The sequence below is a fragment of the Hypanus sabinus genome, chromosome 1, assembly GCF_030144855.1.
Source record: "Hypanus sabinus isolate sHypSab1 chromosome 1, sHypSab1.hap1, whole genome shotgun sequence".
NCBI classification, from domain to species: Eukaryota; Metazoa; Chordata; class Chondrichthyes; order Myliobatiformes; family Dasyatidae; genus Hypanus; species Hypanus sabinus.
The window spans coordinates 21,760,275-21,786,374 of NC_082706.1; the positions used below are offsets into that span (position 1 = coordinate 21,760,275).

At 41.6% G+C, this 26,100-nt stretch overlaps 1 protein-coding gene across 2 annotated transcripts in view; it reads left to right on the plus strand.

Annotated features, from left to right (window-relative positions):
• LOC132391805 (glutamine--fructose-6-phosphate aminotransferase [isomerizing] 1) overlaps nt 1-21,430 on the plus strand; it is a 94,232-nt gene extending 72,802 nt beyond the window's left edge. For both annotated transcript variants that reach the window (XM_059965443.1, XM_059965452.1), the window contains 3 exons: nt 9,860-10,027; nt 12,710-12,871; nt 15,439-21,430. In XM_059965443.1, the coding sequence (XP_059821426.1) occupies nt 9,860-10,027; nt 12,710-12,871; nt 15,439-15,483 (375 nt within the window). In that variant the 3' untranslated portion in view covers nt 15,484-21,430. The remainder of the gene's footprint in view (nt 1-9,859; nt 10,028-12,709; nt 12,872-15,438) is intronic.
• The last annotated feature ends 4,670 nt before the right edge of the window (nt 21,431-26,100 follow it).

Below are 26,100 nucleotides of genomic sequence, written 5' to 3' on the forward strand. Positions count from 1 at the left end.
AGCAAGAAAAAATACACTACCTCATGATGTTTGGGTTTTAATAGATTGCAGGAAGAAACTAGTATGTATAACTACCGATTGTCCAAAATAATAAGCTTTTCTTCAACTAAGTCCCACACCATCCATTTCTGGTTATCAGGCCGGTGACATTGTGCTGTGTAACAGCATAGTGTGGAGGGCCCAATAGTGGAACAGTTACTGTAATGCTTTACAGTGCTGGTAACCCAGGTTCAACTCCCACTGCTGTCTGTAAGAAGTTTGCATGTCCTCACTGTGACCACGTAGGTTTTTCTGGGTTCTTCCCTCTCCCCACATTGTAAGATGTCCAGTTCAGGATTGTGAGTTGTGGGCATACTATATTGGCATCAGAAGTGTGGTACCATTTGTGCACTGCCCAGAACAAGCCTTGCTGATTGGATTTGACACAAACTATGCATTTCACTCTGTTTCGTTGTACATATGACAAATCTCTCTCTCTCTTTCTGTCTCTCTCTCTCTTTCTGTCTCTGTCTCTCTCTCTCTCTCTGTCTCTCTCTCTCTGTCACTCTCTCTCTGTCACTCTCTCTCTGTCACTCTCTCTCTCTGTCACTCTCCCTCTCTGTCACTCTCCCTCTCTGTCACTCTCCCTCTCTGTCACTCTCCCTCTCTGTCACTCTCCCTCTCTGTCACTCTCCCTCTCTGTCACTCTCCCTCTCTGTCACTCTCCCTCTCTGTCACTCTCCCTCTCTGTCACTCTCCCTCTCTGTCACTCTCCCTCTCCCCGTCTCACTCTCCCTCTCCCCGTCTCACTCTCCCTCTCCCCGTCTCACTCTCCCTCTCCCCGTCTCACTCTCCCTCTCCCCGTCTCACTCTCCCTCTCCCCCCCAGTCACACTCTCCCTCTCTCCCCCCCAGTCACACTCTCCCTCTCTCCCCCCCAGTCACACTCTCCCTCTCTCCCCCCCAGTCACACTCTCCCTCTCTCCCCCCCAGTCTCACTCTCCCTCTCCCCCCCAGTCACACTCTCCCTCTCTCCCCCCCAGTCACACTCTCCCTCTCTCCCCCCCAGTCACACTCTCCCTCTCTCCCCCCCAGTCACACTCTCCCTCTCTCCCCCCCAGTCACACTCTCCCTCTCTCCCCCCCAGTCACACTCTCCCTCTCTCCCCCCCAGTCACACTCTCCCTCTCTCCCCCCCAGTCACACTCTCCCTCTCTCCCCCCCAGTCACACTCTCCCTCTCTCCCCCCCAGTCACACTCTCCCTCTCTCCCCCCCAGTCACACTCTCCCTCTCTCCCCCCCAGTCACACTCTCCCTCTCTCCCCCCCAGTCACACTCTCCCTCTCTCCCCCCCAGTCACACTCTCCCTCTCTCCCCCCCAGTCACACTCTCCCTCTCTCCCCCCCCAGTCACACTCTCCCTCTCCCCCCTGTCACACTCTCCCTCTCTCCCCCCCAGTCACACTCTCCCTCTCTCCCCCCCAGTCACACTCTCCCTCTCTCCCCCCCCAGTCACACTCTCCCTCTCTCCCCCCCAGTCACACTCTCCCTCTCTCCCCCCCAGTCACACTCTCCCTCTCTCCCCCCCAGTCACACTCTCCCTCTCTCCCCCCTCCCGTCACACTCCCTCTCCCTCTCTCCCCCCCCCCCCCCGTCACACTCTCCATTGGCTGTCGTGTTCTCTCCGTGGGTGGTACACTTGCTCGCTTCTCTATTACAATTCCAGTGACCTGGATTCAGTCCTGACATCTGAAACTGTCTGTGTGTTCATATGCTGTCCTTGTGACTCTTAGGCTTTTTCCTGAATGCTCCAATTTCCAATCACATCACAAAGATGTAGGTTAATTAGCTGCTGTAAATTACCCCGGATGTAGGTGGAGCAGCATGGTATTGATGGCCATTTGAAAGAAAGTAAATTATAAAGAGGTTAATGGGGGAATGAGGTTAGTCAGAAAGCTAGCATAAACGCGAGGGACCATATGGCCTTTTACAAAGTATGGTATAAAAAAAAGCACTAGGTAAACAACTCCAATATAGATGAAACAATATAGTGATGGATTGTAACACTATTACCAAGCCAACAACTTGAGTTCAATTCTGTTGTTTCTGTGAGGAATTTGTACCTAGGAGCAGAATTAGGCCATTTGGCCCATCAAGTTTGCTCCACCATCCCATCATGGCTGATTTATTATTCCTCGACCCCATTTTCCTGCCGTCTCCTCGTAACCTTACTAATCAAGAACCTATCATCCTAATAACATGCCCCACAGCTGCCTGTGACAATGAATTCTACAGATTCATCAACCTCTGGCAAAATGACTTCCTCCTTATCTCTGTTCGAGGAGACATTCTTCTGAGGATGTCCTAAGCAACCCCACTATTGGAAACATCCTCTCCACCTCCACTCTATCTGTGCCTTTCAGTATTTCATAGGTTTCAGTAAGCCCTATTCTCCCAAATTTGGACCTCATTCTTCCAAACTCCAATAACTACAGGTCTGAAGCTCCTCATACATCGACCCTTTTCATTCCTGGGTTCATACTCATGAACCGTCTCTGGGACCGCTCCAATACCAGCACATACTTTCTCAGATAAAGGGCTCAAAACAGCTCACAATACTCTAAGAGCTGTCTAACCAATGCTTTATAAAGCCTTGGCACTACATCCTTGCTTTTATATTCTATTCCTCTAACATTGCATTTGCCTTCCTTACTACTGACTCAACCTGTAAGTTAACCTTTAGGATATCATGCACTAGGACTCCCAAGTCCTTTTGCATCCCCAATTTATAAATGTACTCATTTATAAAATGTGCCTTTATTTTTACCACCAAAGTGCATAACCATACACTTCGCTACACTGTATTCCATCTGCCGCTCTGGTCAAATCCTGTAGACTCCTTACTTTGTCAACACTGTCTGCCCCTTCACCTATCTTTGTTTTGTCCTCAAACTCGGCCAGTAATTCGTCAATTTATCATCCAGGTGATTAACATATAGCGTGAAAAGTAGCACACCCATCGCCAACCCCTCGGGTCACCACTAGTCACCAGTGGCAAAAAAAGAAAAGGGCCCCTTTATTCTCACTCTGTGCCAGTCAGTTAGTCTTTGTCCTGGGTCTGCACTGGTTTTCCTCCAAGTGCTCCAATTTCCTACATTCCAAAGGCTTTCAGCATAGTAGGTTAATTGGTCACGCGTGTAATTGGGTAGTGTGGGCCTGTTGGGTTAGGAAGGCTTGCTACTGAGCTGTATCTCTAAATGTAAATAAATAGATGCATTCTCCAGGATTTAGATTGGATATCACATACCTAACCATTTGTCCTGTGCTTGTCAATAATCAGAACAAGGATTGCAGGTGAGATATGGGTGGTGGTTGTGTCAACAATAAATGCAACTTTAGGGACAAAATGCTCCATATAAAGATGCAGTCAAACTTTGTATACTGTATGTTTTGGCTAGCTTTAGACAAGAGAGAATATATTATGTTTTTTTGCATGGAAAGACTTTGCTGTTCTGTTAAGCTTGTAAACAGAGATATTTATTTCTGGAATTACATTGATAATTTTGGGGACTGAAAATCCTCCAGCATATGTCCACATCTTTCAAAGTGGTATAAGGTAGAAGGGAGGATCCTTTACTGTTTGGGGGCATTGTGTGAGCAGAGGTATATGGCAAATGTTGTTAGTTGCCAGGAAGTAGCTCATCTGGATTGTTGGTTCCTATTTTGTTAGATCTGGCTCACTCTCCACTAATTCCGGCAGCTGCTCTTTGCTGCCCAGGACGTCCAGTTATGATCCAGACAGCACATCATTGGCTGAGTCACAGAGTGTGCTGTCTGCAGGCCACAAACCCTAGGCACTTCCAGATTAACCCTGGCTTCAGCCCCACAAACCCTAAGCACACCCCGATTAACCCTTGCTAAACCCCCACAAACTGGATATCCTATGTCAAGAGGGGCAAGATTCAACAAAGGCAAGTGTTGGACCTGGTTAATGAAGGCGTGGGCCAGATCAAAGTGGCAGGGTTGCATGAAACTGAATCTCAAGTGACGAGATCAAAAAGCACAAGAGGGCTGATTCGCCCACTGTCCGCATAATCTCAATTATGGCCCATGGCCCTGACTTGTGACCTTTTAAATGTTCATCAAGGACTTTTTTTTAACAAATTTTAATTGTTGCTGCTGATCAAGATTCAGATTTATTTATCACATTTTCTGAAACACAGTGAAATGCTTTGTTTGCGTTTACGACCAATGCACCCGAAGGTGTGCTGGATGCAAACCTTAAATGTTGCCGCTTATTCCGGCACTAGCATAACATGACCAGAATGCTCGGCAGAATGACACAGAACACGCAATAAAAGAACCCCCGTTCCTTCCTCCTACCCGTGCACGTGCACAGTCCCCTGAACCCCAGTACAAGATGTCTTCAGCCTCTAGCGGACTTTGACTTGGACTCTAGGCATTCGTTCTTTGACTTCTCCAGTGAGTTCGCAGAGATTCGCAGACTCGTTTGCAAATTCTTTGCAGACTGTTCACAAATCCTCAGACTGGAAGTGCTCAAAGTCTATTTAAACAAATGATAAACACATACAAGTGTTCTGCATTTATTAAAAACATAAAGGATAAAAAATATTAGGAACACAAACTAGCCACTCAATTGATCTTATTCAGGCACACTGAATGGCTCCATTCACGGGGGTACCATAGCAGTTAGCGCATCGCGTTACAGCGCCAGTGACCTGGGTTCGATTTCCACCGCTAGCTGTAAGGAGTTTGTATTTTCTCCCCGTGACTGCGTGGGATTCCTCTGGGTGCGCTGGTTTCCTCCCATATTCCAAAAACATACAGGTTAGTGGGTTAATTCGTCACTTGGTTATTATCGGGTGGTATGTTGGGTCTAAGAGACTGTAACTGTGTTGTATCTTGAAATAAAATAAAGTAAAAGAAAAGAATAGGGCCATGTTACAGACAACAGGCATGTAGGGCGTCAGACTCTGCTCAAGCATATTGGCAGGGTGCTGTGCCCTGCAGCTGGGTAAGGGGCTATACGTGCAGCAGCTGTCATTCAGCTCATTTCTGGCTTCCACACTGACATGGAAATCAGGGGCATAAAGAGCATCTCGCTGGTGGTTCTCTACAGGACCACTGGAATAACGTAAGTTACGGGCTTTGTGTGCAGATCTGGGCATTACTCTTTTAGAAAGGAAGGCAACACCCTTTGAAAACTGCAGAAGAGATCTATTTGAAGGATAGAAATGAGAAAGTATTTACATGGAGGGGCTCAAGAAGTGCAGAAGGATGAGGAAGAATTTAATAGTTCCATTTTTTTGTTGAAATAAGTAGGGAAATGTCCGTCAGGAGAGTGTAACTTGGGTACGGGTTTAACTTAATTGACAAAAGATAAAGAAGAAGAAATGAAAATTTTTATGCAGTGAGTTACAAGTTTGTTGCTGGTGCTACTGAGAAAAGCAGTTGAAGCTAATATGAAATGGAATGAGATAAATATTGGAAACTGGAGGGACTCCAGAGCTGTAGACAGTCTCTGAGTAAAGATAATCTATATCACTGAGGAGCTGATTCAGAGATTATGGTTCAAAAGGCCTGTTCCTATGATTTTGTGTGTATCAAAGATGTCCAATTTCATGGGTAGGAATGAAGCAATCTAACAACACATTCATTTTAAAACGAGCAATTCAGCTTGCTTTAATTTTCTGGTGTTTACAGGAAAGATGCATTGAGAAGATGTTTTGGCCTGAAAAAGCTACGACTGAAGTGGATTTTGTAAGAATTAGGTCACATCTTTCACTGACATTCACAGATGTGTAAATGAAGATGATTCATTGAAAGTCATCTTGATTGATGTTCTCTGGCTTCACATAAGCGGAATAAAAGCCAGCGCAATTTGGGGAGAAAGAAAATAATGCTGAACAACAAGTAATTGTAATGGAAAATCTCAGTCCACGTGGCAAGTGCAAATAAATAACAAGGGTCTGAAATTGTTTTTTTTTAGTGATGCCATGAGTTTACCATTTTTTTTCAGTAAAGTTAAGCCCAGCATATTTTTGAAAAAATCTTATTATACATTTCTTGCTGCTAAGTATCATGTTTTTAAATTTTGTTGCAGTCCGTTTTGGGGGTTTGAACAAGAGGTACTGCACACTTGGACCTGACATGGAAATTTAGATTCAGTAGAAATAACAATATTGTGTCTTCAATATTGTTTGTTAACAGGTGAATTATCGATCAACCTCTGAGCATTTCCAAAGGGCAAGCACAGGCATAATTGTCCACCCGCGCTGTATTGTTCTGCTGTAGCTCTTAGAGTTAAAAGTGTTGGAAGAGGCATCTGTTTTAAGCTGCATCTATTTAAAATATTATTCATTCACTTAAATGTGGACATTACCAGCTTTGTCCTTTGAAAGAAGGATGCAGTGAGGGGTGCATTATTATATCTGCAGTCATATATAGGCTGGATTTTCTTGTATTGAGGAGACTGATGAACCAGATGTCTTTATGACAGTTCTTTTACTGCTACTGAAACCAGTTTCATAAGTACAGATTTTTTTTAGTTGCCGTGCTACGATTCAGAAACACCTCTCTGGATCAGTCAAGGAATGTGGCTTCCAGTCCAGTAGCTTAACCATTATACCTCTGTACCTTTGCTGTATCATTGTGATGGCCCGTTGAAATGGTTGGATTTTGTTTTTTGGTCTCCAAGTTTTCATTAATCATTTGTGCTCCAGTCTCATTTCACAAACTCAAATTTTAGTACTATTTGGTTTTGTACAATGTATATGGTTCAAAAGTTTAAATTACATTTAATATCAATGTACGTATAAATTATACAGCCTTGAGATGCCTCTCCTCACAGGCAGCCACAGACCAAGAGACCTGAAAGAATCCATTTTTAAAAAAAAGAGGACCAACAAACACCAATGAGAAGCTTTATGTCATGCACACAGTTCATTTGCTTAACTCTTGGAAAGAAAATATTAAACAATATTAGTTGTGAAGTTGTAAGATCCAAAATGCGACTGAACTGTAGGCTGAACTGAAACAATTGACCTATCTGCACAAAGTCTCATGCAAAGTAGCAGAGTTTATACAAAAAATGCATAAAATATTGCAAAATATTTGACTAAGAATTAAAGCCATAGCAGAGTTTGACACTTTTGGATAGATGCCAAAGCATTTGCTTCTCAGCATCATTATCATCAAATGCCTGTTATTTAGGGCAGCAGCGAAGACCTTCCATCTCTATCTGTCCTTAGCCATCTTCTCTATTGTGCCCCAGGTTTGGTTCAGGGTAATTATTTCTGCCTCTATGGCAGGGTGCCAAGTTGTCTTTGGTCTCCTTTGTTTCTTCCATCCTTCAGGGGTCCAATGAGGTGCTGTCTTGACAGTGGAGTTGGCCTTTCTTCTCATCACATGCCTAATCCCTCTCCAATGTTTCCTTATGATGATTGTGACCGTGTCCTCTTGGTAACACTGAAGTAGGGTGTGGTTGGAGATCTTTCTTGGGCAGAAAATCTTCCAGAGGCTATTTGTGTGTCTGCACCCCTTGGCTAATTCCATTCCTTTCACGATAGCTTGAACTTTATTTAGGAAAGAAAGCTTGCAATCATGGCGCCCATAATGGCAGTTTTGTCCACAGGAATTTAATAAGAAATTAATGGCCTGAATCTGGTTCTTTTCGATTTCTGTAATTTTGTGAATATCAGTGTCAGTGAATTATTCCACCCTGCCAAGTTTAAGGTCCTCACCATAGAGGAATATGGGACCTAATCAACCTTGCATTTTATTGTTTTTTTATTATTTTATTTGTCAGTTCAACTTGTGTTTGTTAAAATACACATTAATGTGCCTAATTACTGTGTGCTGAATCAGTCAGTATGCTGGTACTTCAGCTCCCAGTTGATACTTCCCTTTGGGTGGTGGATGTGAAGCCCAGTTGTTTATCTTGAGTATCCCACTGACCACTCTGCATATGGCACAGGAGGTCTAGATGTGAATTGCATCCAAGAAAACCATTCTGTTCAGCGAGGAGATAAAGCTATAAGCAAAAAATAAAATTACTACTTGGAAATAAATGGTAATATTTTAGACAGCTTCATCAAAAGCTGTTACTCTGAATCTGCAATTAAATGAATTTAATGTCAGATAAATACATCTTAAAACTGCTCTGGCAGCAAAGGTTTTCTTTCAGAGCCAGACAGCTGAAGGCATTTTAATTCCCTTGGGTGATGAAAATGACTATTTACAAAACTGCAATTCTGCCTCATAGGCTGTTCTTCAGAAACTAAGTGGGTAAAATTAAAAACAAAATTTTACTTCCGCAGTGAGTTTCAGAGATGATAATTAACCTATTTGCTCCTTCTCTTCTATGTGATTCCACTTCAGCAGCCTCTGCTGCCATTAATTAGACAAAGCACCATCTGAAAGGAATCATTATCGTGGCACCAGAGGTCATGAATTCTGACTGAGCGTGCAGAGGAAATCAATTGGAGCCATGTGTGAAGGAAGTGAAGAATTTGAACCCTGAGTATTGTGTTCAGAATGCAAAATTTTAAAGTCATATCTCTACATGGCCAAATATTTAATCTGCAAATCCTCTAAAAAGGATAAGGTCAATTTGACTAGAAATAGGATCCTACCTCTAAAATTTCCCCTAAATATGAGCTTTCTTTCTGAGATACTGCCTCCTTGCAAGAGTGGGAATTGCATGAAACTTGGCTTATGAGGAGTTTGGTTGATACACATCAGCTCTCAATGTTTGCTGCTCACTCTGTACTAAATAATGCAATTGTGCATCATTTCTAATTTTCCAAAGTCTGGGTCACATTGTGAAGGGGCGTGAGCCTTAAGAAAAGGATCTATCAAGAAAATACATCCTTTCAAATTTAAAAACTCAGTTGTATCCTTCAAAATTTATTGCCTGGACCCTAAAGGAGGAAAAATTTTGTGTTGAGGAAGCTGTAATGCGATTATTTTCTTTGAGGCAGTGTCAGATAAAGTGATGTTCCTGCCATCAGATCTTCAGATGTCTTACTGAAAGAAAATCTGTCTATCCTGAGGTTGCTCAGATGATAAGGAAATTAATCTGTCCATTGTTAGTCAGTGCAGGGATATCCTCCAGTGAGATTTTTGGTGAGGGGCCATTTCACTGAGGAGTATCCAACAGACGAGAGAATTACAGGAGAGATTATGTTTAAAACAAAGTTTATTGGAGAGGATTTCATCCAGTGATCCAACAGTTCCATATGGATATATATTGTTACCTGCTGCTCATTACATTGCTGGCACTTAAGGCAGCAATGAAGGTTCTCCATCTCTGTCTGTCCATACTATTGCACATAGATAAAGATTCTTACTGTTTTGTAACAATTTTTTTTGACCCAGTCAGGGTTGTTAGCCCTGAGTTGAACCTGGAGGATCAATGGACCACTCTTAGCCTGGCCTCTTCCCTTTGACCAATTTGGCTTGGATAATCCTACCAAGCATAAAGCCCTGACTCAATGTAACCCAGTCAATGTAACTCTCCAGGTCTTTGAGGCACGCGAGCTTCCAAATCACGACAAGGTTGTGGTCCTCTTGCAGGTACAATAATGTGTTGTTTGCTTCAGTTAATTCTGAAGAGGATCTCCAATTGAATAAAAGAGGTGGATTTACCATAGACAAACAAGTCTATAAACAAACTATGATTTAAAACCAAATGAAGGAATGCAAGTTGGAGGTATATGAGGTAGGTGAACACATTGATTTCTGAATAAAATAGAATTGTTACAGAACGGAAGCAGGCCATCAGGCTCTTTGTAGAGCATGTTGCTTTTCCTCAGGAGCTGTGCAAAATTTATATTAATTGTGTCTAAAATTATTTCCACAGAAAATCAAAGAGATCACGTACATGCATTCAGAAGGCATCCTAGCTGGAGAGCTGAAGCACGGACCATTGGCCCTGGTGGACAAGTTGATGCCCGTCATCATGGTGATCATGAGGGACCACACATATACCAAGTGCCAAAACGCACTGCAGCAAGTAGTTGCACGGCAGGTACGGTGTACACTGAGTTGCTTTTAATTCTGTTTCCTTCCTGTAAGATCTTTTTTATAGTACAGGTGTCTGAGCAATGAACATGAGTAATTACTCAATGGCTATTTAGCATTAAATTTCAGGGAGATATATATTTAGTTTGCTTTATTTGCTGCATGTACAATACTGTGCAAAAGTCTTAGGCACACATATATACACACCTAGACTTTTGCACTGTACTGTAGTAATTATGTGTGTTGCACTTTGCTGCTGCCAGACTAATTTCATGATGTGAGTGATAATAAATCTGATTCTGATACTAGTCTGTAATGTGGACTGGCAGTGGGCAGGAGGCAGGAAGAGGGGAATCATGGTTGGAAAAAGCAGAAGGGGATGGGAAGCACCAGAGAGACATAGAAACATAGAAAATAGGTGCAGGAGTAGGCCATTCGGCCCTTCGAGCTTGCACCGCCATTCAGTATGATCATGGCTGATCATCCAACTCAGAACCCTGTACCTGCTTTCTCTCCATACCCCCTGATCCCTTTAGCCGCAAGGGCCATATCTATCTTCCTCTTAAATATAGCCAATGAATTGGCCTCAACTGTTTCCTGTGGCAGAGAATTCCACAGATTCACTACTCTCTGTGTGAAGAAGTTTTTCCTCATCTCGGTCCTAAGCGGCTTCCCCTTTATCCTTAAACTGTGACCCCTTGTTCTGGACTTCCCCAACATCGGAAACAATCTTCCTGCATCTAGTCTGTCCAATCCCTTCAGAACTTTATATGTTTCAATAAGATCCCCCCTCAATCTTCTAAATTCCAGTGAGTATAAGCCTAGTTGATCCAGTCTTTCTTCGTATGAAAGTCCAGCCATCACAGGAATCAATCTGGTGAACCTACTCTGTACTCCCTCTATGACAAGAATGTCTTTCCTCAGATTAGGGAACCAAAACTGCACACAATATTCTAGGTGCTGTCTCACCAAGGCCTTGTACAACTGCAGTAGAACCTCCCTGCTCATGTACTCAAATCCTTTCGCTATGAATGGCAACATACCATTTGCCTTTTTTCACCGCCTGCTGTACCTGCATGCCCACCTTCAATGACTGGTGTACAATGACACCCAGGTCTCGTTGCATCTCCCCTTTTCCTAATCGGCCACCGTTCAGATAATAATCTGTTTTCCTGTTCTTGAAACCAAAGTGGATAACCTCACATTTATCCACATTAAATTACATCTGCCATGAATTTGCCCACTCACCTAACCTATCCAAGTCACCCTGCATCCTCTTAGCATCCTCCTCACAGCAACACCGCCACCCAGCTTCGTGTCATCCGCAAACTTGGAGATGCTGCATTTAATTCCCTCGTCTAAATCATTAATATATATTGTAAACAACTGGGGTCCCAGCACTGAGCCTTGTGGTACCCCACTAGTCACTGCCTCCCATTCTGAAAAGGTCCCGTTTACTCCCACTCTTTGCTTCCTGTCTACCAACCAATTCTCTATCCACATCAACACCATACCCCGAATACCATGTGCTTTAAGTTTGCACACTGATCTCCTGTGTGGGACCTTGTCAAAAGACCTTCTGTAATGATCAATAAACCAGTTGTTTGGAATCATATGTCCTTGCCTGGGGTTTGTGGGCTTGTATGTCTGCAACTGTGCCAACCCCCCCCCCCCCCCCCCCCCACCACGATGCCCGTGGCACTCCTTCTCTGCCACCTGTGCCTCACTCCTCCCGTGCACTCCACCCTCACCACTCCCAACATCCTTTGCTCCCGCTAGCTCTAGAAACTTGCTGTCCGCTCCACATTGACAAATACCCTAGCTATATGTACGTGCCCAAGACTTTTGCACAGTACTATACATCAAAACATAAAGTGAAAAGCATCATTCTGTGTCGACGACCAACATGGTGCGAAGACTGAGCTAGGGGCAAACACTTGCGCCATCAACATAGCATGCCTCAACTCACTAACCCGAACATCTTTGGAACATGTTTGGAAACTGGAGCAGCCAGAAGAGACGAGGGGAGCATACACACTTCTCACATACAGCAGCGGAAGTTGAACCCCGATTGGCAATTTTAGGCACCGTAATAAAGCGATTGCACTAGCAGCTACTTCACCACGCCTGCTAAATGTTAGCAGCTGTTGTGATAGTTCAGGTTTCTAATGTTCCACTGCTCTGTGAAGAAGAGCTGAGTGGATGTAGTTTGGATCTTAATGTCCAGGGCAAAGTTTGTATCTCTATAATGCTGATGACTGAAGAACTGATCCTTCACCTTGTTGTGGGAGTTGGCATTGAACCAAAGATCTGATGCATTAGCCAGTATAACAATGGTTACTGCATTTGAAAGTGATCCTTTTAGTGCAGCTTTTGCGCTGTTAAGTGTGGTATAGTTATAGACATTTTGCATTACAGGCTCACAGATTTCATTGTTTAGGGAAAAGCAATCCTCTGTGCCTACAATATTGGAGACCTGAGAATGTTACAATAGATCACTGTGCAGTGAATCTTGATCTAACACAGCGAGGATGTAATGGGATAAAAGGGTCACAGGACAGTCAGTTAATACTTCCAAGTAACATGAGGATGGTTTGGAGCATTAATATAATAATAACGGAAGTGACAGGAGTGGTTAACGTTTCTGAAATTGCAGTCTGTTCAATTTGTTGTTGTGTTACTGTTTCAGGGTCGACCAGTGGTCATCTGCGACAGGGATGATTATGAGACGATAAAGAGTGTTAACCGAGTAATTAAAGTGCCTCACAGTGTGGATTGCCTGCAGGGGATCCTCAGTGTCATCCCACTTCAGCTTCTCTCCTTCCACCTTGCCGTCCTACGAGGATATGATGTGAGTACTTATTTGCTTATGATGGGTGAAATTCAATTCCCTTGTACTCCTCCATAACTTTCATGAAACTCAAAGGCTAGAAGGAAAAAAAAAACATTTTATGCCCTGGAATTATGTTGTATTTACCTGCACATCAGTGCTTACTCATTTCTTCACGGTTATAAAGCTGACAAGTTATATTCAGTGGGGTTGATTTTAAATTGACTGTTGCATTCAACATAATAGCAGTGGGGTCAAATGCGTTGAGTTATCACTCCAGCTATACTACCCTGCAATGTCAGTTCTGTCATAGTCAAAGAATAATCTTAAGAGAAAAGTCTAGTATGGAGATGTGAAATTACAATGAATATACAGCAGGACAGTCAGCATCTTTTGGAAGGAATAAGAGTGTAATTTCTTTTCATGAGAACTTAGTCCTTGTGAGTAATTACAACTAAACTGCTCAATAACTCTTTATTTTGTGTATGACTCTTGCCCCTGTAATTTCAAGTCTCTTCTATTCTTAATATTTTCTGGATATAATTTTTTTTAACCTTGTTTGCAACTATTTCTCAACCATTGCTACCAGGTTGCTCATTTCTGGCTTTGGGTGGGGGTGCAGCTGTCCTCTTGCCTGTACAGTGTTGATCAGTACCATCCAAGGTGGGCTGCTCTTTGAGGTATTTTTTTTTAAAAGAGAAAAGCATTTCACAAATATATAGGATTTTAAAATAGCAGCTGATTTTAAAATCCTTTGTCATCCTGTAGCATAAACATTAATACTGTGACCTTAAAACCTCAAATCGAAGAGATCCTTTCAAGTCAACAGGAAACTTGGCCTTGTAACTGTAATTAGATGTGTTGCCCCTTGAAGTGGGTTGAGAGAGAAACAAGTAAGATTCCCAGCCACAAGAGATACTTCAGATGCTGGAATACGCACAATATGTTGGAGGAGCTTAGCAGGTCAGATGGGAATGAACAGTCGATGTTTTGGGCTGAGACCCTTCATCAAGATTCTCAGCAAGATTGCCACCCAGTATTCTTTACAGATAGATGCTCACTTGCCGACATCAGTCATCTTTTCTCCATTTTTCTGAACTTATGAAGGGTCTGAACCAAAACAATCAACTATCCAGTTCCCTCTACCTGTTGAGTACCTACAGCACCTTGTTATATAACCGTATAACATTTACAGCACGGAAACGGGCCATCTCAGCCCTTCTAGTCCGTGCCGAACGCTTACTGTCACCTAGTTCCACTGAGCTGACCTCAGCCCATAACCCTCCATTCCATTCCTTTCCTGTCCATGTACCTATCCAATTTTACTTTAATCGACAATACTGAACCTGCCTCTACCACTTCTACTGGAAGCTCGTTCCACACAGCTACCACTCTCTGAGTAAAGAAGTTCCCCCTCGTGTTACCCCTAAACTTTTGCCCCCTAACTCTCAACTCATGTCCTCTTGTTTGAATCTCCCCTACTGTCAATGGAAAAAGCCTATCCACGTCAACTCTATCTATCCCCCTCGTAATTTTAAATACCTATATCAAGTCTCCCCTCAACCTTCTACACTCCAAAGGATAAAGACCTAACTTGTTCAACCTTTCCCTGTAACTTAGGTGCTGAAACCTAGGTAACATTCTAGTAAATCTTCTCTGTACTCTCTCTATTTTGTTGATATCTTTCCTATAATTCGGTGACCAGAACTGTACACAATACTCTAAATTTGGCCTTACCAATGCCTTGTACAATTTTAACATTACATCCCAACTCCTATACTCAATGCTCTGATTTATAAAGACCAACATACCAAAAGCTTTCTTCACCACCCTATCCACATGAGATTCCACCTTCAGGGAACTATGCACCATTATTCTTAGATCACTCTGTTCTACTACATTCTTCAATGCCCAGCCATTTACTATGTATGTCCTATTTGGATTATTCCTACCAAAATGTAGCACCTCACACACCTGTTTGTTGCTCCAAATTACTGCATCTGCAATCTCTTGTCTCCATTGTTCAGTTTAGAGACTGGAACTAGGAGACAGAACCTCAAGATTCAGGGGAATAGATTTAGGATAGAGATGAGAAACTTTTTATCCCCCACTGAGTAGTAAATCTGTGCGATTCTCGGCCCAAAAAAGCAGTAGAGGCTACTTTATTCAATATATTTAAGACACAATTAAAATAGGTTTTTTTATGGTGGGGAAATTAAGGGTTAACGGGGGAAAAGGCAGGTAGGTGGAGCTAAGTCCATGGCCAGAGTGGCCGCACTCTTATTAAATGCTAGAGCAGGCTTGACAGGGCAGATGGCCTGCTATTTCGTATGTTCTTATTATGTATCCATTTGATAGAAAACTTGTTAATTCTGTTGTGTCTAAAGTTTCCCCTTGGGTGAAGCATAGAAGGGTTCTCATAATGTTAAGCAGCATCTCTATTGCTGCCAGCGATGACAACATTTAGCTGGAGGAGGGAGAGGAAGGTGCTGGTGATGAGGGATCGTGCAATATTGATGGCAGTATTGGTGGGGGGGGGAGAGCCATCTGATGTACCATTACTAATCACATTTTGTTCCTTCCTACAGGTTGACTGCCCACGAAACCTGGCCAAATCAGTGACTGTGGAATGACGAGATGCTGCGGGGTCTACACAAAAGGCGGAAGGCCAAAAGATTTTATAACCAGAACATTCTTAACTTTTTTTTAAATATATATTTTAAAAAGTACATAAACCCACTGGCATAGGTCTTTCTATTTTGTATTTAGTGTAGTGCAATTACAGTGGGCCACATCCATTCCTGAATCATTAGATCTAGAGGGAAACTTCATATGCAGTGGGCTCTTTTCTACATTTTTTTTGTTGTTTATGTTATATTTTATCTATATTTTTTGTCGGTGTTATGACTGGGCCTCAGATTAGTTTTTCCATTTGTTTCTTGCTGTTCCTCAGTGGTCTCCTGGGGATGAAGCTCTCTGGTTGCAGAGCAGGGAGCACTCATCTCTTGTTGAGAGAGCTGTTCTTCATGAGTGATGCAACTAATATTTTTGGACCAATTATTGACTGAGCATGTAAATATAAATTGGAATGAGGGTTGCGAAGGGGATTGGGGTTCACCTGTCGAGTTGGGATGGGAAATAAGCTGTTGTACAGATTGATAGAGCTATCTTTGAGAAATCATGATTCACAGCCTGGATTGAGAGAACCATCTGATGACATCTCACAGACAAGTATCTCTAGCTCCATGTCAGCTTTGTGGCAATTGCCTCAGCTTTTCTGATAAATGAAGAGGTTTGCTGCTCACAGTGATGATTCTGGATGCAAATAATGTCTAAATTGTCCTTCTGAAATAGCAGTAAATACAGACTTTATAGTTAACCAGCTTGTTGAAAATGGCAAGTGCTGTGTGAGGTATGAAGGCAGTTCACTCACTGGAACATCCCCTCACCACCACCATCTCCCCACACGAAATACTTCCCTTCGAAATGTTGAGAGAAACACAGATTGTTGAAACTGACCAATGATTGTTTAGGCTCAAACTGAGACACCGCATGGAAACTACGCATTATTTATGATGGCTTAATACTTTATACTGTGACTTTTAATTTAGTGGGCTCTTCAGTGAATCTAATGTTTGCAGCACAGAGTGTGAAATAATCTATGGAAGTCCCTGGCTTCTCTTTAGAAATGTGAATCAGTAAAAATTCAAATAGATGAAAATTGGATGATGGCAAACTTTTACAATCATATTAATATTAAAATTTATCCAAGGATAATTTTGTCTACCTCCTTGGATAAGCAATGATTGCGTGGGGTCAGTCTACTCTGAAGCAGGCTTGTCTTTTAGCATCTGGCCATAGCTGGTTAATTATGATGTGACTCAAATGCATGAAGAACTTCAAACTCCAATGTACAACCAGGCATTGCTTCTGGGCCTGCCCCTTCCAATCAATGCTGACCTTATTACGTATTGCTCATAACTGGAAAAATTGAAGGAAAACTTGGCTGTATTGTTCTTTTATGTAAATATTTCAAAGGGGTTGAGTAGAACAAACCCTGGCTGCTTCTGAACTCTTGAGTCATTTGAGGTCCTGACACTACTGGACGTTGGTACAGTGAGCACTGTGAAACTGGTCTGTGGGACACCAAACAATGTTGAGTGATGGGGAGGGGTGACTGGAAAGGAGCCTCAGATCAGAAGAATTTTCCTTTCACCATGTCCACCTCATTGCCATCTCCATCCAGCATTCACTTGTAGGTTTTAGCATTGTGTTCACCTCTCCTATTGACAGTTTGGTTCACTTCCAGTATAAAAATTGAATAAACTGGAGTCTGCTCTGGGACTGGATTGTGGGCAAGAATTTCAGTAAATGAATGGATTGAAGTGCTTACTTGAACTAGTCTATACTCCATAATCTTGTAAAGTTACCTAATGCAGTTGATTAATACCCCTCTTCACCATTCTCCATTCCTGTTTCAGTCTCTCATCTCACCTTCCTCTGGTGCTCATCCTCCTTCTCTAGCTCTTTATCTCTTTCACCAATCAACTTTTTAGCTCTTTACTTCACCTCTCCCTCTCTCCCAGTTTTACCTATCACTTGTCACCTCTCCTTTGTTCCTCTTCTGCCCCCCCCCCCCACCATCTTACTCTGGCTTCTCCCCTTCTTTCTCGGTCCTGATAAAGGGTCTTGGCCCGAAACGTTGATTGTTTACTCTTTTTTTATATAGATGCTGCTGACCTTCTGAGTTTGTCCAGCATTTTGTGTGTGTGTGTTGCAGTTGACCTGTTACACCTTTCCACCTGTTTATTAGTGATAGAGCAGAGATAGATGGTCCTTTGCAGGCAGATCATCAGTGTTATTGTGAACTTCTGCCTGCACAGTGAGATGGATACATGGATAGGAAAACTAGGAATATGGGCACAGGCAAATGGGATTAGCTCAGCCGGATAACTTTGGGTGGGGCAGCATGGGCGAGCTTAACCAGAGGGCCTGTTTCTGTGCTGTATGACTCTGATCCTGTCACCCCTATCTCCCCCCCCCCCCCCAGGCTGACTTGCTTTGTCAATTAATGCAGGGCACAGTTGGTAAGTGGGTAGACTAAACTGTTTGAAATACAACTGGCAGAGTTGAATATGCTCTTTTATTCACACAACTAAGTGTATCCAGAGCTGTTTTAAAAAAATTTTTGTCCCTGTTTCCATTCCTAAATTTGCTTGGATTGACAAATGATCCAGGCTTATCCATGTTCAGCTGGGGCAAGTGTCTGCGTGGTTCTTTGCACTATGTGGTGTTTCACATAACACCGGAGTCTCCTCAACTGTTCAAATTCAATGAGTGCCTGCTGCCCCTTCTCTAGATTTGGTAGACCAGTTCTTATTGTGGTTCTGCACTTTTAATTGTGACCATGGGAATGTGAGGCACAGTGGCCCAATACTGCAAAATGCAGTCAGAGGAGTGGTTTTGATTGTTGCTTTGGGGTGTTCTCTGTGGAAGTAGAATTCATTTTGATTACTATCAGGTGGAATAATAAATAAATTCACCATGTAGTGTTTGAGACAGTGGGCCCGAGGCTGTAATTTTCTGCATTATGAAGGTATGAAAGCCTGGCTTGACAGCATGAAGAACAATTTTAGTAATACATCAGTTTGTTTTAGGGCCATGTACATTTTCCAATTGTTTTCCCAGGAAATTGAGTTATTTAGATGCAGAAATGTTTATTGTATAACTTTGTATTCAAGCTAGAGTGGCGTCTGGACTCATCTCTGTGTTCTGCTCATTCAGGAGCGGCGTTAATCTGGTTCATTTTCCAGTGCAGATTTATCCACTTTTGAAGGCAGACTACCATTGCTGGTTTGTTTAAAACCTACCACTCAGACCCACATTCAGATCCTCTCACCATTGCCAAACAATCTTCCAAGGGCAGCATGGTAACGTAGTGGTTAGCACAGTGCTGTAGTACGGTACAGGCCCACCACTGCCTACATACGGAGTTTCTACGATCTCCTTCTGAACCGTGTGGGTTTCTTCCAGGTGCTCCAGTTTCCTCCCACAGTCCAAAAACCTACTATTTGGTAGGTTAATTGGTCATTGTTAGGCTAGGATTAAAGTCGGGAGATTAACGCCGCTCCTGAAAGTCGTGGCCAGAAGGGCTTATTCTGTGCTGTATCGCAATAAATAACTAAACCAGTTCAGTCATGTAAGAGCTGTGATGCCTGTCTTCTGGAATTGAGCATCTGTCTTCCACTGTATCTGAGACTGGTTGCCACAGTAGCTAGGTCAGAAAATCAGCCACGTTTTCCATACTGATAGAAGCAGTCCATATAGGGCAGGAGTTTCCAACCTTTTTTATGCCATGGACCCTTACCATTAACTGAGGGGGTCCATGGGCCCCTGATCTAGGTTATGTTGCATTTAACCAGCTTTTAAGATATCAGGTTGCCTGATTTTGAAACTTTCGGATAGTGGAACACAATGAGATCAGTAATGTTAAGGTTTCTCCCAGAATGTATAGAAAATTGTAAAATACCGAATGTGCATCAGAATTGAAACAATTCATCCTGGATCACAATGACTACAAAAAGTGATTTCTTACAGAATAAGAAAGACTGTGTAGGCAGCTTTCAAGATTTGCATTGTCTGTCATCACAGAGCTCATCACTGGCCTTATTGGCTCAGTATATGAAGAAGTTGATTTGGGAGTTGGGACCAATAACAAGGTGAAGCTAAGTCTTTGTGCAAATGGATGTTGGGCTAATCCATAGGTACTCCCTGCTTCCGTCACCAAAAAAAAAAAAATCCCAGGTGATCAAGTTTGAATAGCAGTGCACAATCTGGAATGTGTGTGTGTATTCTGGTTGCTATGTCTAATCTAAACACAAAATAACATGAGCAACAATAATCATGCAATTTTAAAAAGTTATTTAAGGAACTTAGTTCCTCTTAATGCTGTCAATGTCATCATGAATGCAATGATACTTTTGTAGATGTAGTGAGCTATAGCACTGGTGCATTTGTTCAAGAGTACAGGGCTGTGCAGATATTTTCTGGGTCTAGCAGTCCATTTCCCACTGCACCAAAATGAATTAACCTGAGAGGACAATATGTTCTGCTAAGCAAAACCACATTTTTCACTGACTGCCACTTCCAGTTTCCTTGTATGATAACACACCTGAACATTTAGAGTCTGTGGTCCCACCAAATTACAGAAATGTCTTTGGGGAACGTGTCAAATTAGAACCTTTTATATGACTGCCGCTCCAGCTTTCAGATTACTATTGTGGTACTGTTCAGAGCAATGACAAAGCATTTTGATCCAACCATATCTGCATATCATTGGGATAATGAATTTCACCAAAGGCAAACTGCTGCTATGTGAGACATTGTTGGGAAATAGAATAACTGTTTATATTTTGTAGAACAATTAAGAAGTTAAGTGTTATTGGTCTGGTCTGAGAGAATGGTGTAACAGATGATTGTATTCCGCAGTGATGATTGCTATCAGATAATATAGACTGTTGTTCCTTGTATTTTCAAATGTGGCATATAAGAAGCAAATTATCAGTATACATTAACAGCCAGATTCCAGAGTTGAATACATTCCATCCGTACGTTGGGCATTTCTTACTAAATTCCACTTTTAGTGTCTGAATTGTTATGTGTGCAGCATTAAAACTGCCCCTAACTTGGCACTGGGATTGTTGCTCACATAGAAGGATATTTGGAATGGGAATTGACTACAAGTGCATTTGTCACGTTAAGTGCTCTTGAGATTGATTGAGGCTTGTACTGTTGGAGAAGAATGAGGGAGCTTTTCTCTGCATCTGGCTATTATTACCTCACATAGGAGTACTTAACCCTACTTGACCAGCAGAGAGTGCCTTTCACCAGCACCAACATCACTCACATTCATATGTTCCAAGTGTCCTATAAATTCCTTGATTTTCGCCATAGGTTTAAAAATCCCTGTGAATCAGTCTACAGAAAATAGGACCATGGGTTCACTGCACAATGCTGTTGGAACAAAATCTATCATTTTTATTTGAGTATGTGAATGGTAATCCTCAGCATCCATTACTTAAAAAAAAATTCTATATTCTTGAGGTGGAATTAAAGTCACAACCCTGGACTAGAGCTTGTATTCCTATGTGGCATCGTGGCACAAATATTAACTTTACAAGTTAATACAGTTGTTAAGGACCTTTGGGTTCATCTAAACATATCATCGGTTAAGAAATTTCTATAATTTGATGAAAATGACTTGTCCAGTATTGATGCAACTTATTGCTCCTTATGGCATCCACACTATATACATTGCACATGGCCAGGTGAATAACTTAATAAAGGGGTACCTTTTAGCTTTGTGTAGCTGCTGATTAAGGAGGTACTTTGCTTGTTTTACTGTGAAAGGAATGATAGAATCTTCTATTTGCTAATCTCGTTTGTCTCAGTAATTTGTCTTTGTGATTAGCTCCTGCGGAAACTGCTTATGTGAACTAAAATCTTGTAAGTGTGCACCATAGACTATTTTGGTTTGTATGATTTTTAATAAAAAGTACATAGAGATATTCTTCAAAACTACTGTTCAGCAGCTCTGCACTTTTGTGTTTTAACTATAGACATGATCCAGCAAAGACAGAAATTTTTAAATGTGCCATAGATTTGTCGGTTGACCAGCAGATACACCAGGACCTTTATACAGGGCCTTTGCTAGATTCTGGCCTGTACTATGTGGCAAACTGGCTTTAATTTCTGGCCCAAACTGATTGGATTAACAACTCCTCTCAAAACAGGCATACTGTAAAGACGCCATTGGCCTGTCACACAAATGGTTATTGGAAAAAGAAAGCGGAAATACCAAAGATAATGCATTTAACATAATTAACAGCCAGCATCAGTTGGTTATTGTAGAACAAGGGAAGGCAATTTAAGTATTATTGTTCCACTTTTAATTGCTGTTTCTGCTGCGATCCATGATATAAATATACTAATTTTTTTGAAAGCACTTTTAGTGACACGAGACACCTCCATTAATTAAAGGCAGTATTGTTAGTGGCACATATTACATTCACACAAGTGAAGTCACTTATTCTGTTAGCACTACAGTATGACAAGAATAGCCTCCATGAACTTTCCTGGAACACTGATCTGTTTGGCCATGATGTAAACTTAATATGTTGCAACCCAGTATAAGTAAGACTCTCACACAGTTGTTACTGGCATACCAAGTTTATTGACAAAAGTTACGTTAAGGGGAATACAGCATGGACAAAAACAATCTCATCATTTTTTTTTCTCTTTATAATCATTTGTAAGTATTTTTAACTCCACTCAGACTGAACCTGGATCCATCCCTGAACTCCATTTTGTGACCTAGCTTTTGCTCTTCACTCTAGCATTGGGTTGAAAGGGCCATTGGTTACCTCACTTGAGCATTTGATGCAGGAGTTTCCAATCTGGGCTCTATGGATCCCTTGCTTAATGGAATTGGTCCATGGCATTAAAAAAGGTTGGGAACCACTGGTCACCACAGATTTCTTGCTGTTTCAAACATTTCACAAGATCTATCAAACAATATTAATGCATATTTAACAAAAATGCTGCTCTTTGGTCCTTAACACTCACTTTGCCTCCCATTGTAGAACTAAAACACACTACAAGGAAACTCTTTTTGCAAATTCTGTTTCCAATGCAGTTGCATCATTTGGGTTAATTTTTTTTAGCATCCTGACATTTTTAATGGATAGCTTAAAGTAATGTTAAATCTCAAGTCCATTCTCGGAGGTGAGGGTGGTGGCTTGTTGCAATTCTTTTCCTTTCATAGTGCTGTGAAAAGTTTGGCACATTTGTATCATTCCCATCTTCCATTTTAGCACGGCACTCTTACTGGGTTAATGGAAAACTTTATTTGCAAAACAGGCGGCAGTAATCTTTCAACCTGTTGTCTCTTGTGAGCGCAGAGAACCATCTTTCAGAGATTGTACGAAGATGAGAGGTCACGGCATTCCCAGCCAGTTAGTACAAGCAGGTCAAAATTCGGTGCAAGGGTCAACTCACAGGCGGAGTGAAGCATTATTTACAGTGTGTTAAATGAATATCATATTTTTCAGCCTCCTTTCAACAGAATGACACTCAACAGACTGGTGAATATGCAAAGTATATTGACCAGGGTGTGGACCCCGGTCAGACACACTGACTTTGTTAGGGGAGCTTATTTTACTTGAGTGGTTAATGTCCATCTCATGAACTGAGGCTTGCTGGACAACATCTGGTGCCTGTTAATACAATGGTGTTGGGTTTATACCTGTGCAACTGAACTAACTGTGTATACCTTTCTCAACAGTGAATCGGGCGAGCTTTAATGGTAGTCTGGTTTTGTGACCAACCTTTTGCAATTTGAGTATTTTTATTCTATTTGTTCATCCTGGATTTATTTAATGAAGCAAATTTAAACTTCCCAGCGTTGATGCTGAGGGATTTCAGCTCTGTTACCATGCCTCACACTGTACAGCTGTGCTACATGTTCCACAGCTAAATAGCATTTCTGAGACTGGTCTTGGGTATTATGTATGTCTTTTAAATACCAAGGTCCTTTACACTTATGGAAAAAGTTGAACATTGTACATTCTCACCAGTCTGTGTTATGTCAGTCTTAATGAGTTAACAAGATTGTCTTAAATTTTTAAAATTAAATCAATGTATGTTGAATGTGAAAGTAAGGCAGTCGTTCAAAAACTCTTAAGAAACTTTAAAACAGAACAAACAGGCAATATAACAATTAACAAGCACAGCTTGATAAACATGCCACAAACAAGTAACATCTGTACAATAATTTACTAAACCCACCCCTCAAAAATAAAAAATCCCTACACTACATTTGAAATACTTCAATTGGGTAAATACTGAATATGTAGTGAAATATTACAGATACCACACAACCCTAGCTCATCTATCATTATGTCCACCTTGTGATTTTTTTTCCCCCTTGGGTTACAATGAGCTTGCAAACTTCTATGACCTCCATAACTTCTATTGCATGAATGCTTCTCTCATGCAATCTTCTATCTAGTACTTTAACTGGAGTACCTACCCATTACACATTCTCATCAGTATTTGGAGTGCAATTTTCCAAGGAAGTCCCAAGCTTAAATACTAGAGTTGTGAATGCCTTCCTGATGTAAAATAGTGATTATGCTTTGAGATCTGTAACCCAGGTGATATAAATGCAAGGTCCACTAGAGCAACTTATTAAGAGAATCTCAATATCTGATTTTTTTTTTGGCCATTAACCGTCAGCTTTACCATAAAATAACTGCTTCATGGTATGCTGAAAATCAGTTTCCCATTGCTACTTAGTGGTGTCTGTTCCTTCACAACGTAGGAATCTGCTTCAAAGAGAAATGTCCTTACGCTTTAAGCCAAAAAGAGGGTATAGAACGGGAAGGGAAAGAAATCCTGACCTGTGACAGGTGCCCCACATGGGGACACCTGCTATTTCTAGTGACTGATATGTGGATATAATCTTCAAAATCCATCAGTGAACTCTGGTAGTGATCATCCTCAAGTTGAGCAGACAGCTCTTTCTTGTCCTGTGTCCTCATGCCCTCCAGCGAGCCAAGCATGCCGCTGAAGTGTCATAACAGGTAAGGATAAGGGGAAAGTGCGGCTTTTCATCAATTGATTAGGTTTTTCAAAGAGCTGACGCAAACAGGAAAATGAATGGGCTCTATTATTTTAAGACATCAATTCTGTAAGAAAAATAATGAATACAGCTCCCTCAACCTCGATTATATATTTCTGCATTACCCTTTTAGTAATGTTATTCGCCATCCTTACCGAAAGTTTTAACACATTATTCCAGTTTATTCCATGAAAGTTCTCATTTCCCTGACAACATCAAAATACTTATAGAAAACTCGAATCACAAATACTAAGATCTACTGTTTCCACAACTATAGATCATATCCGTTCTCGATGTTTATATAAAAAGTCTCCCCCTTGATTTTTTTCTTTTACCCAGTACGTTAAGTTCTGCCCTTGTTCCATGAGTATTTTGGTCTTGGAATTTTCCGTTTACCCCATGGAAGCCCATCATTATTTTGTACACTTTCATCTCTTCAACCTTTTTTCATTTCTATGAACAACCCCCTTTTCCCTTCCAGTTTAACGTTGTATCTGAAATCCCAAATCCTTCACACTATTCCAGTAAATACTTTCTCCACCCTTTCAAAGACCGCATTCAAGTTGTTAAAAAGCCAAAAGTAAGCTCAGTACTCTGACCTAATCATTGTTTTACAAAATAATGCATAACCTTCTGCTTTTGTACTTATGAAGTTCAGGATCCCAAAAGCTTTAAAAACAGCACATTCAACATTCCTTGCCACGTTTACATTTTTATCCGCTTACATACACAAGTCTCCCTGTCCCCCTGCACACCCTTTAGAATTGTGCCGTTTAATTGATATTCCCTTTCCTTGCCCTTGGATATACTGGTAGGGCGGGGGTATTTGTCTTATTTCTGCAATGCAGGTTTTAGGTACAGCTTCCCCCCCCCCCCCCCCCACCCAGCCCCGCCTCCAGAGTTTTGAACGGCCTATGTATAGTCCCTCACTATTCCTCTTTTGTACTACTTATTTATTTTTATTGTAACCTGGGGTAATTTTTATGTACTGTACTGTGGTCACAAAACAAATTTTACGACATTATGTCGGTAATAAGCCCGATTCTGATTCAACCGATCTGAAAGAATCGGTTAGTGCAATACTGGCATTCACCGCGAGGAGTCGCAAGCACACAGTCTTTCCCCCCCCCCCCCCCCACCCCACCCCACTCCCCCACAATATTGAAGGAAGGAAGCACATCATCTCAACGTTTGAACGCTTGCAAACTGGGCCCGCGCTATGTAATTCATCTTGCTTCAGGTTTGCTACATCCAGCACAAAAAATCTTGTCAAGAAAGGGGTTTATTTCTGATTACACTATAGATCTGCCAACCTATCATTTTCCTTAGCAGCATAACAGTAACCAAAGGCACTGCAGCCCACACAGCCACTCATAATCCCAGCAAAAGCGGCAGTTGTTCGAAAGGCTGATTTTCAGATTAAAATTACTCAGCAAGCAGTTTGCAATTTGTGGCGATAGGGAAGTGCTATTTCAAGGACAAATGTTTCTGAATTAGGTTTACTCTATTATATGTCTAAATGAATAAAAGACTCTTTTGTTTCTGCGCTTGCAGTTACTTATACTAAATA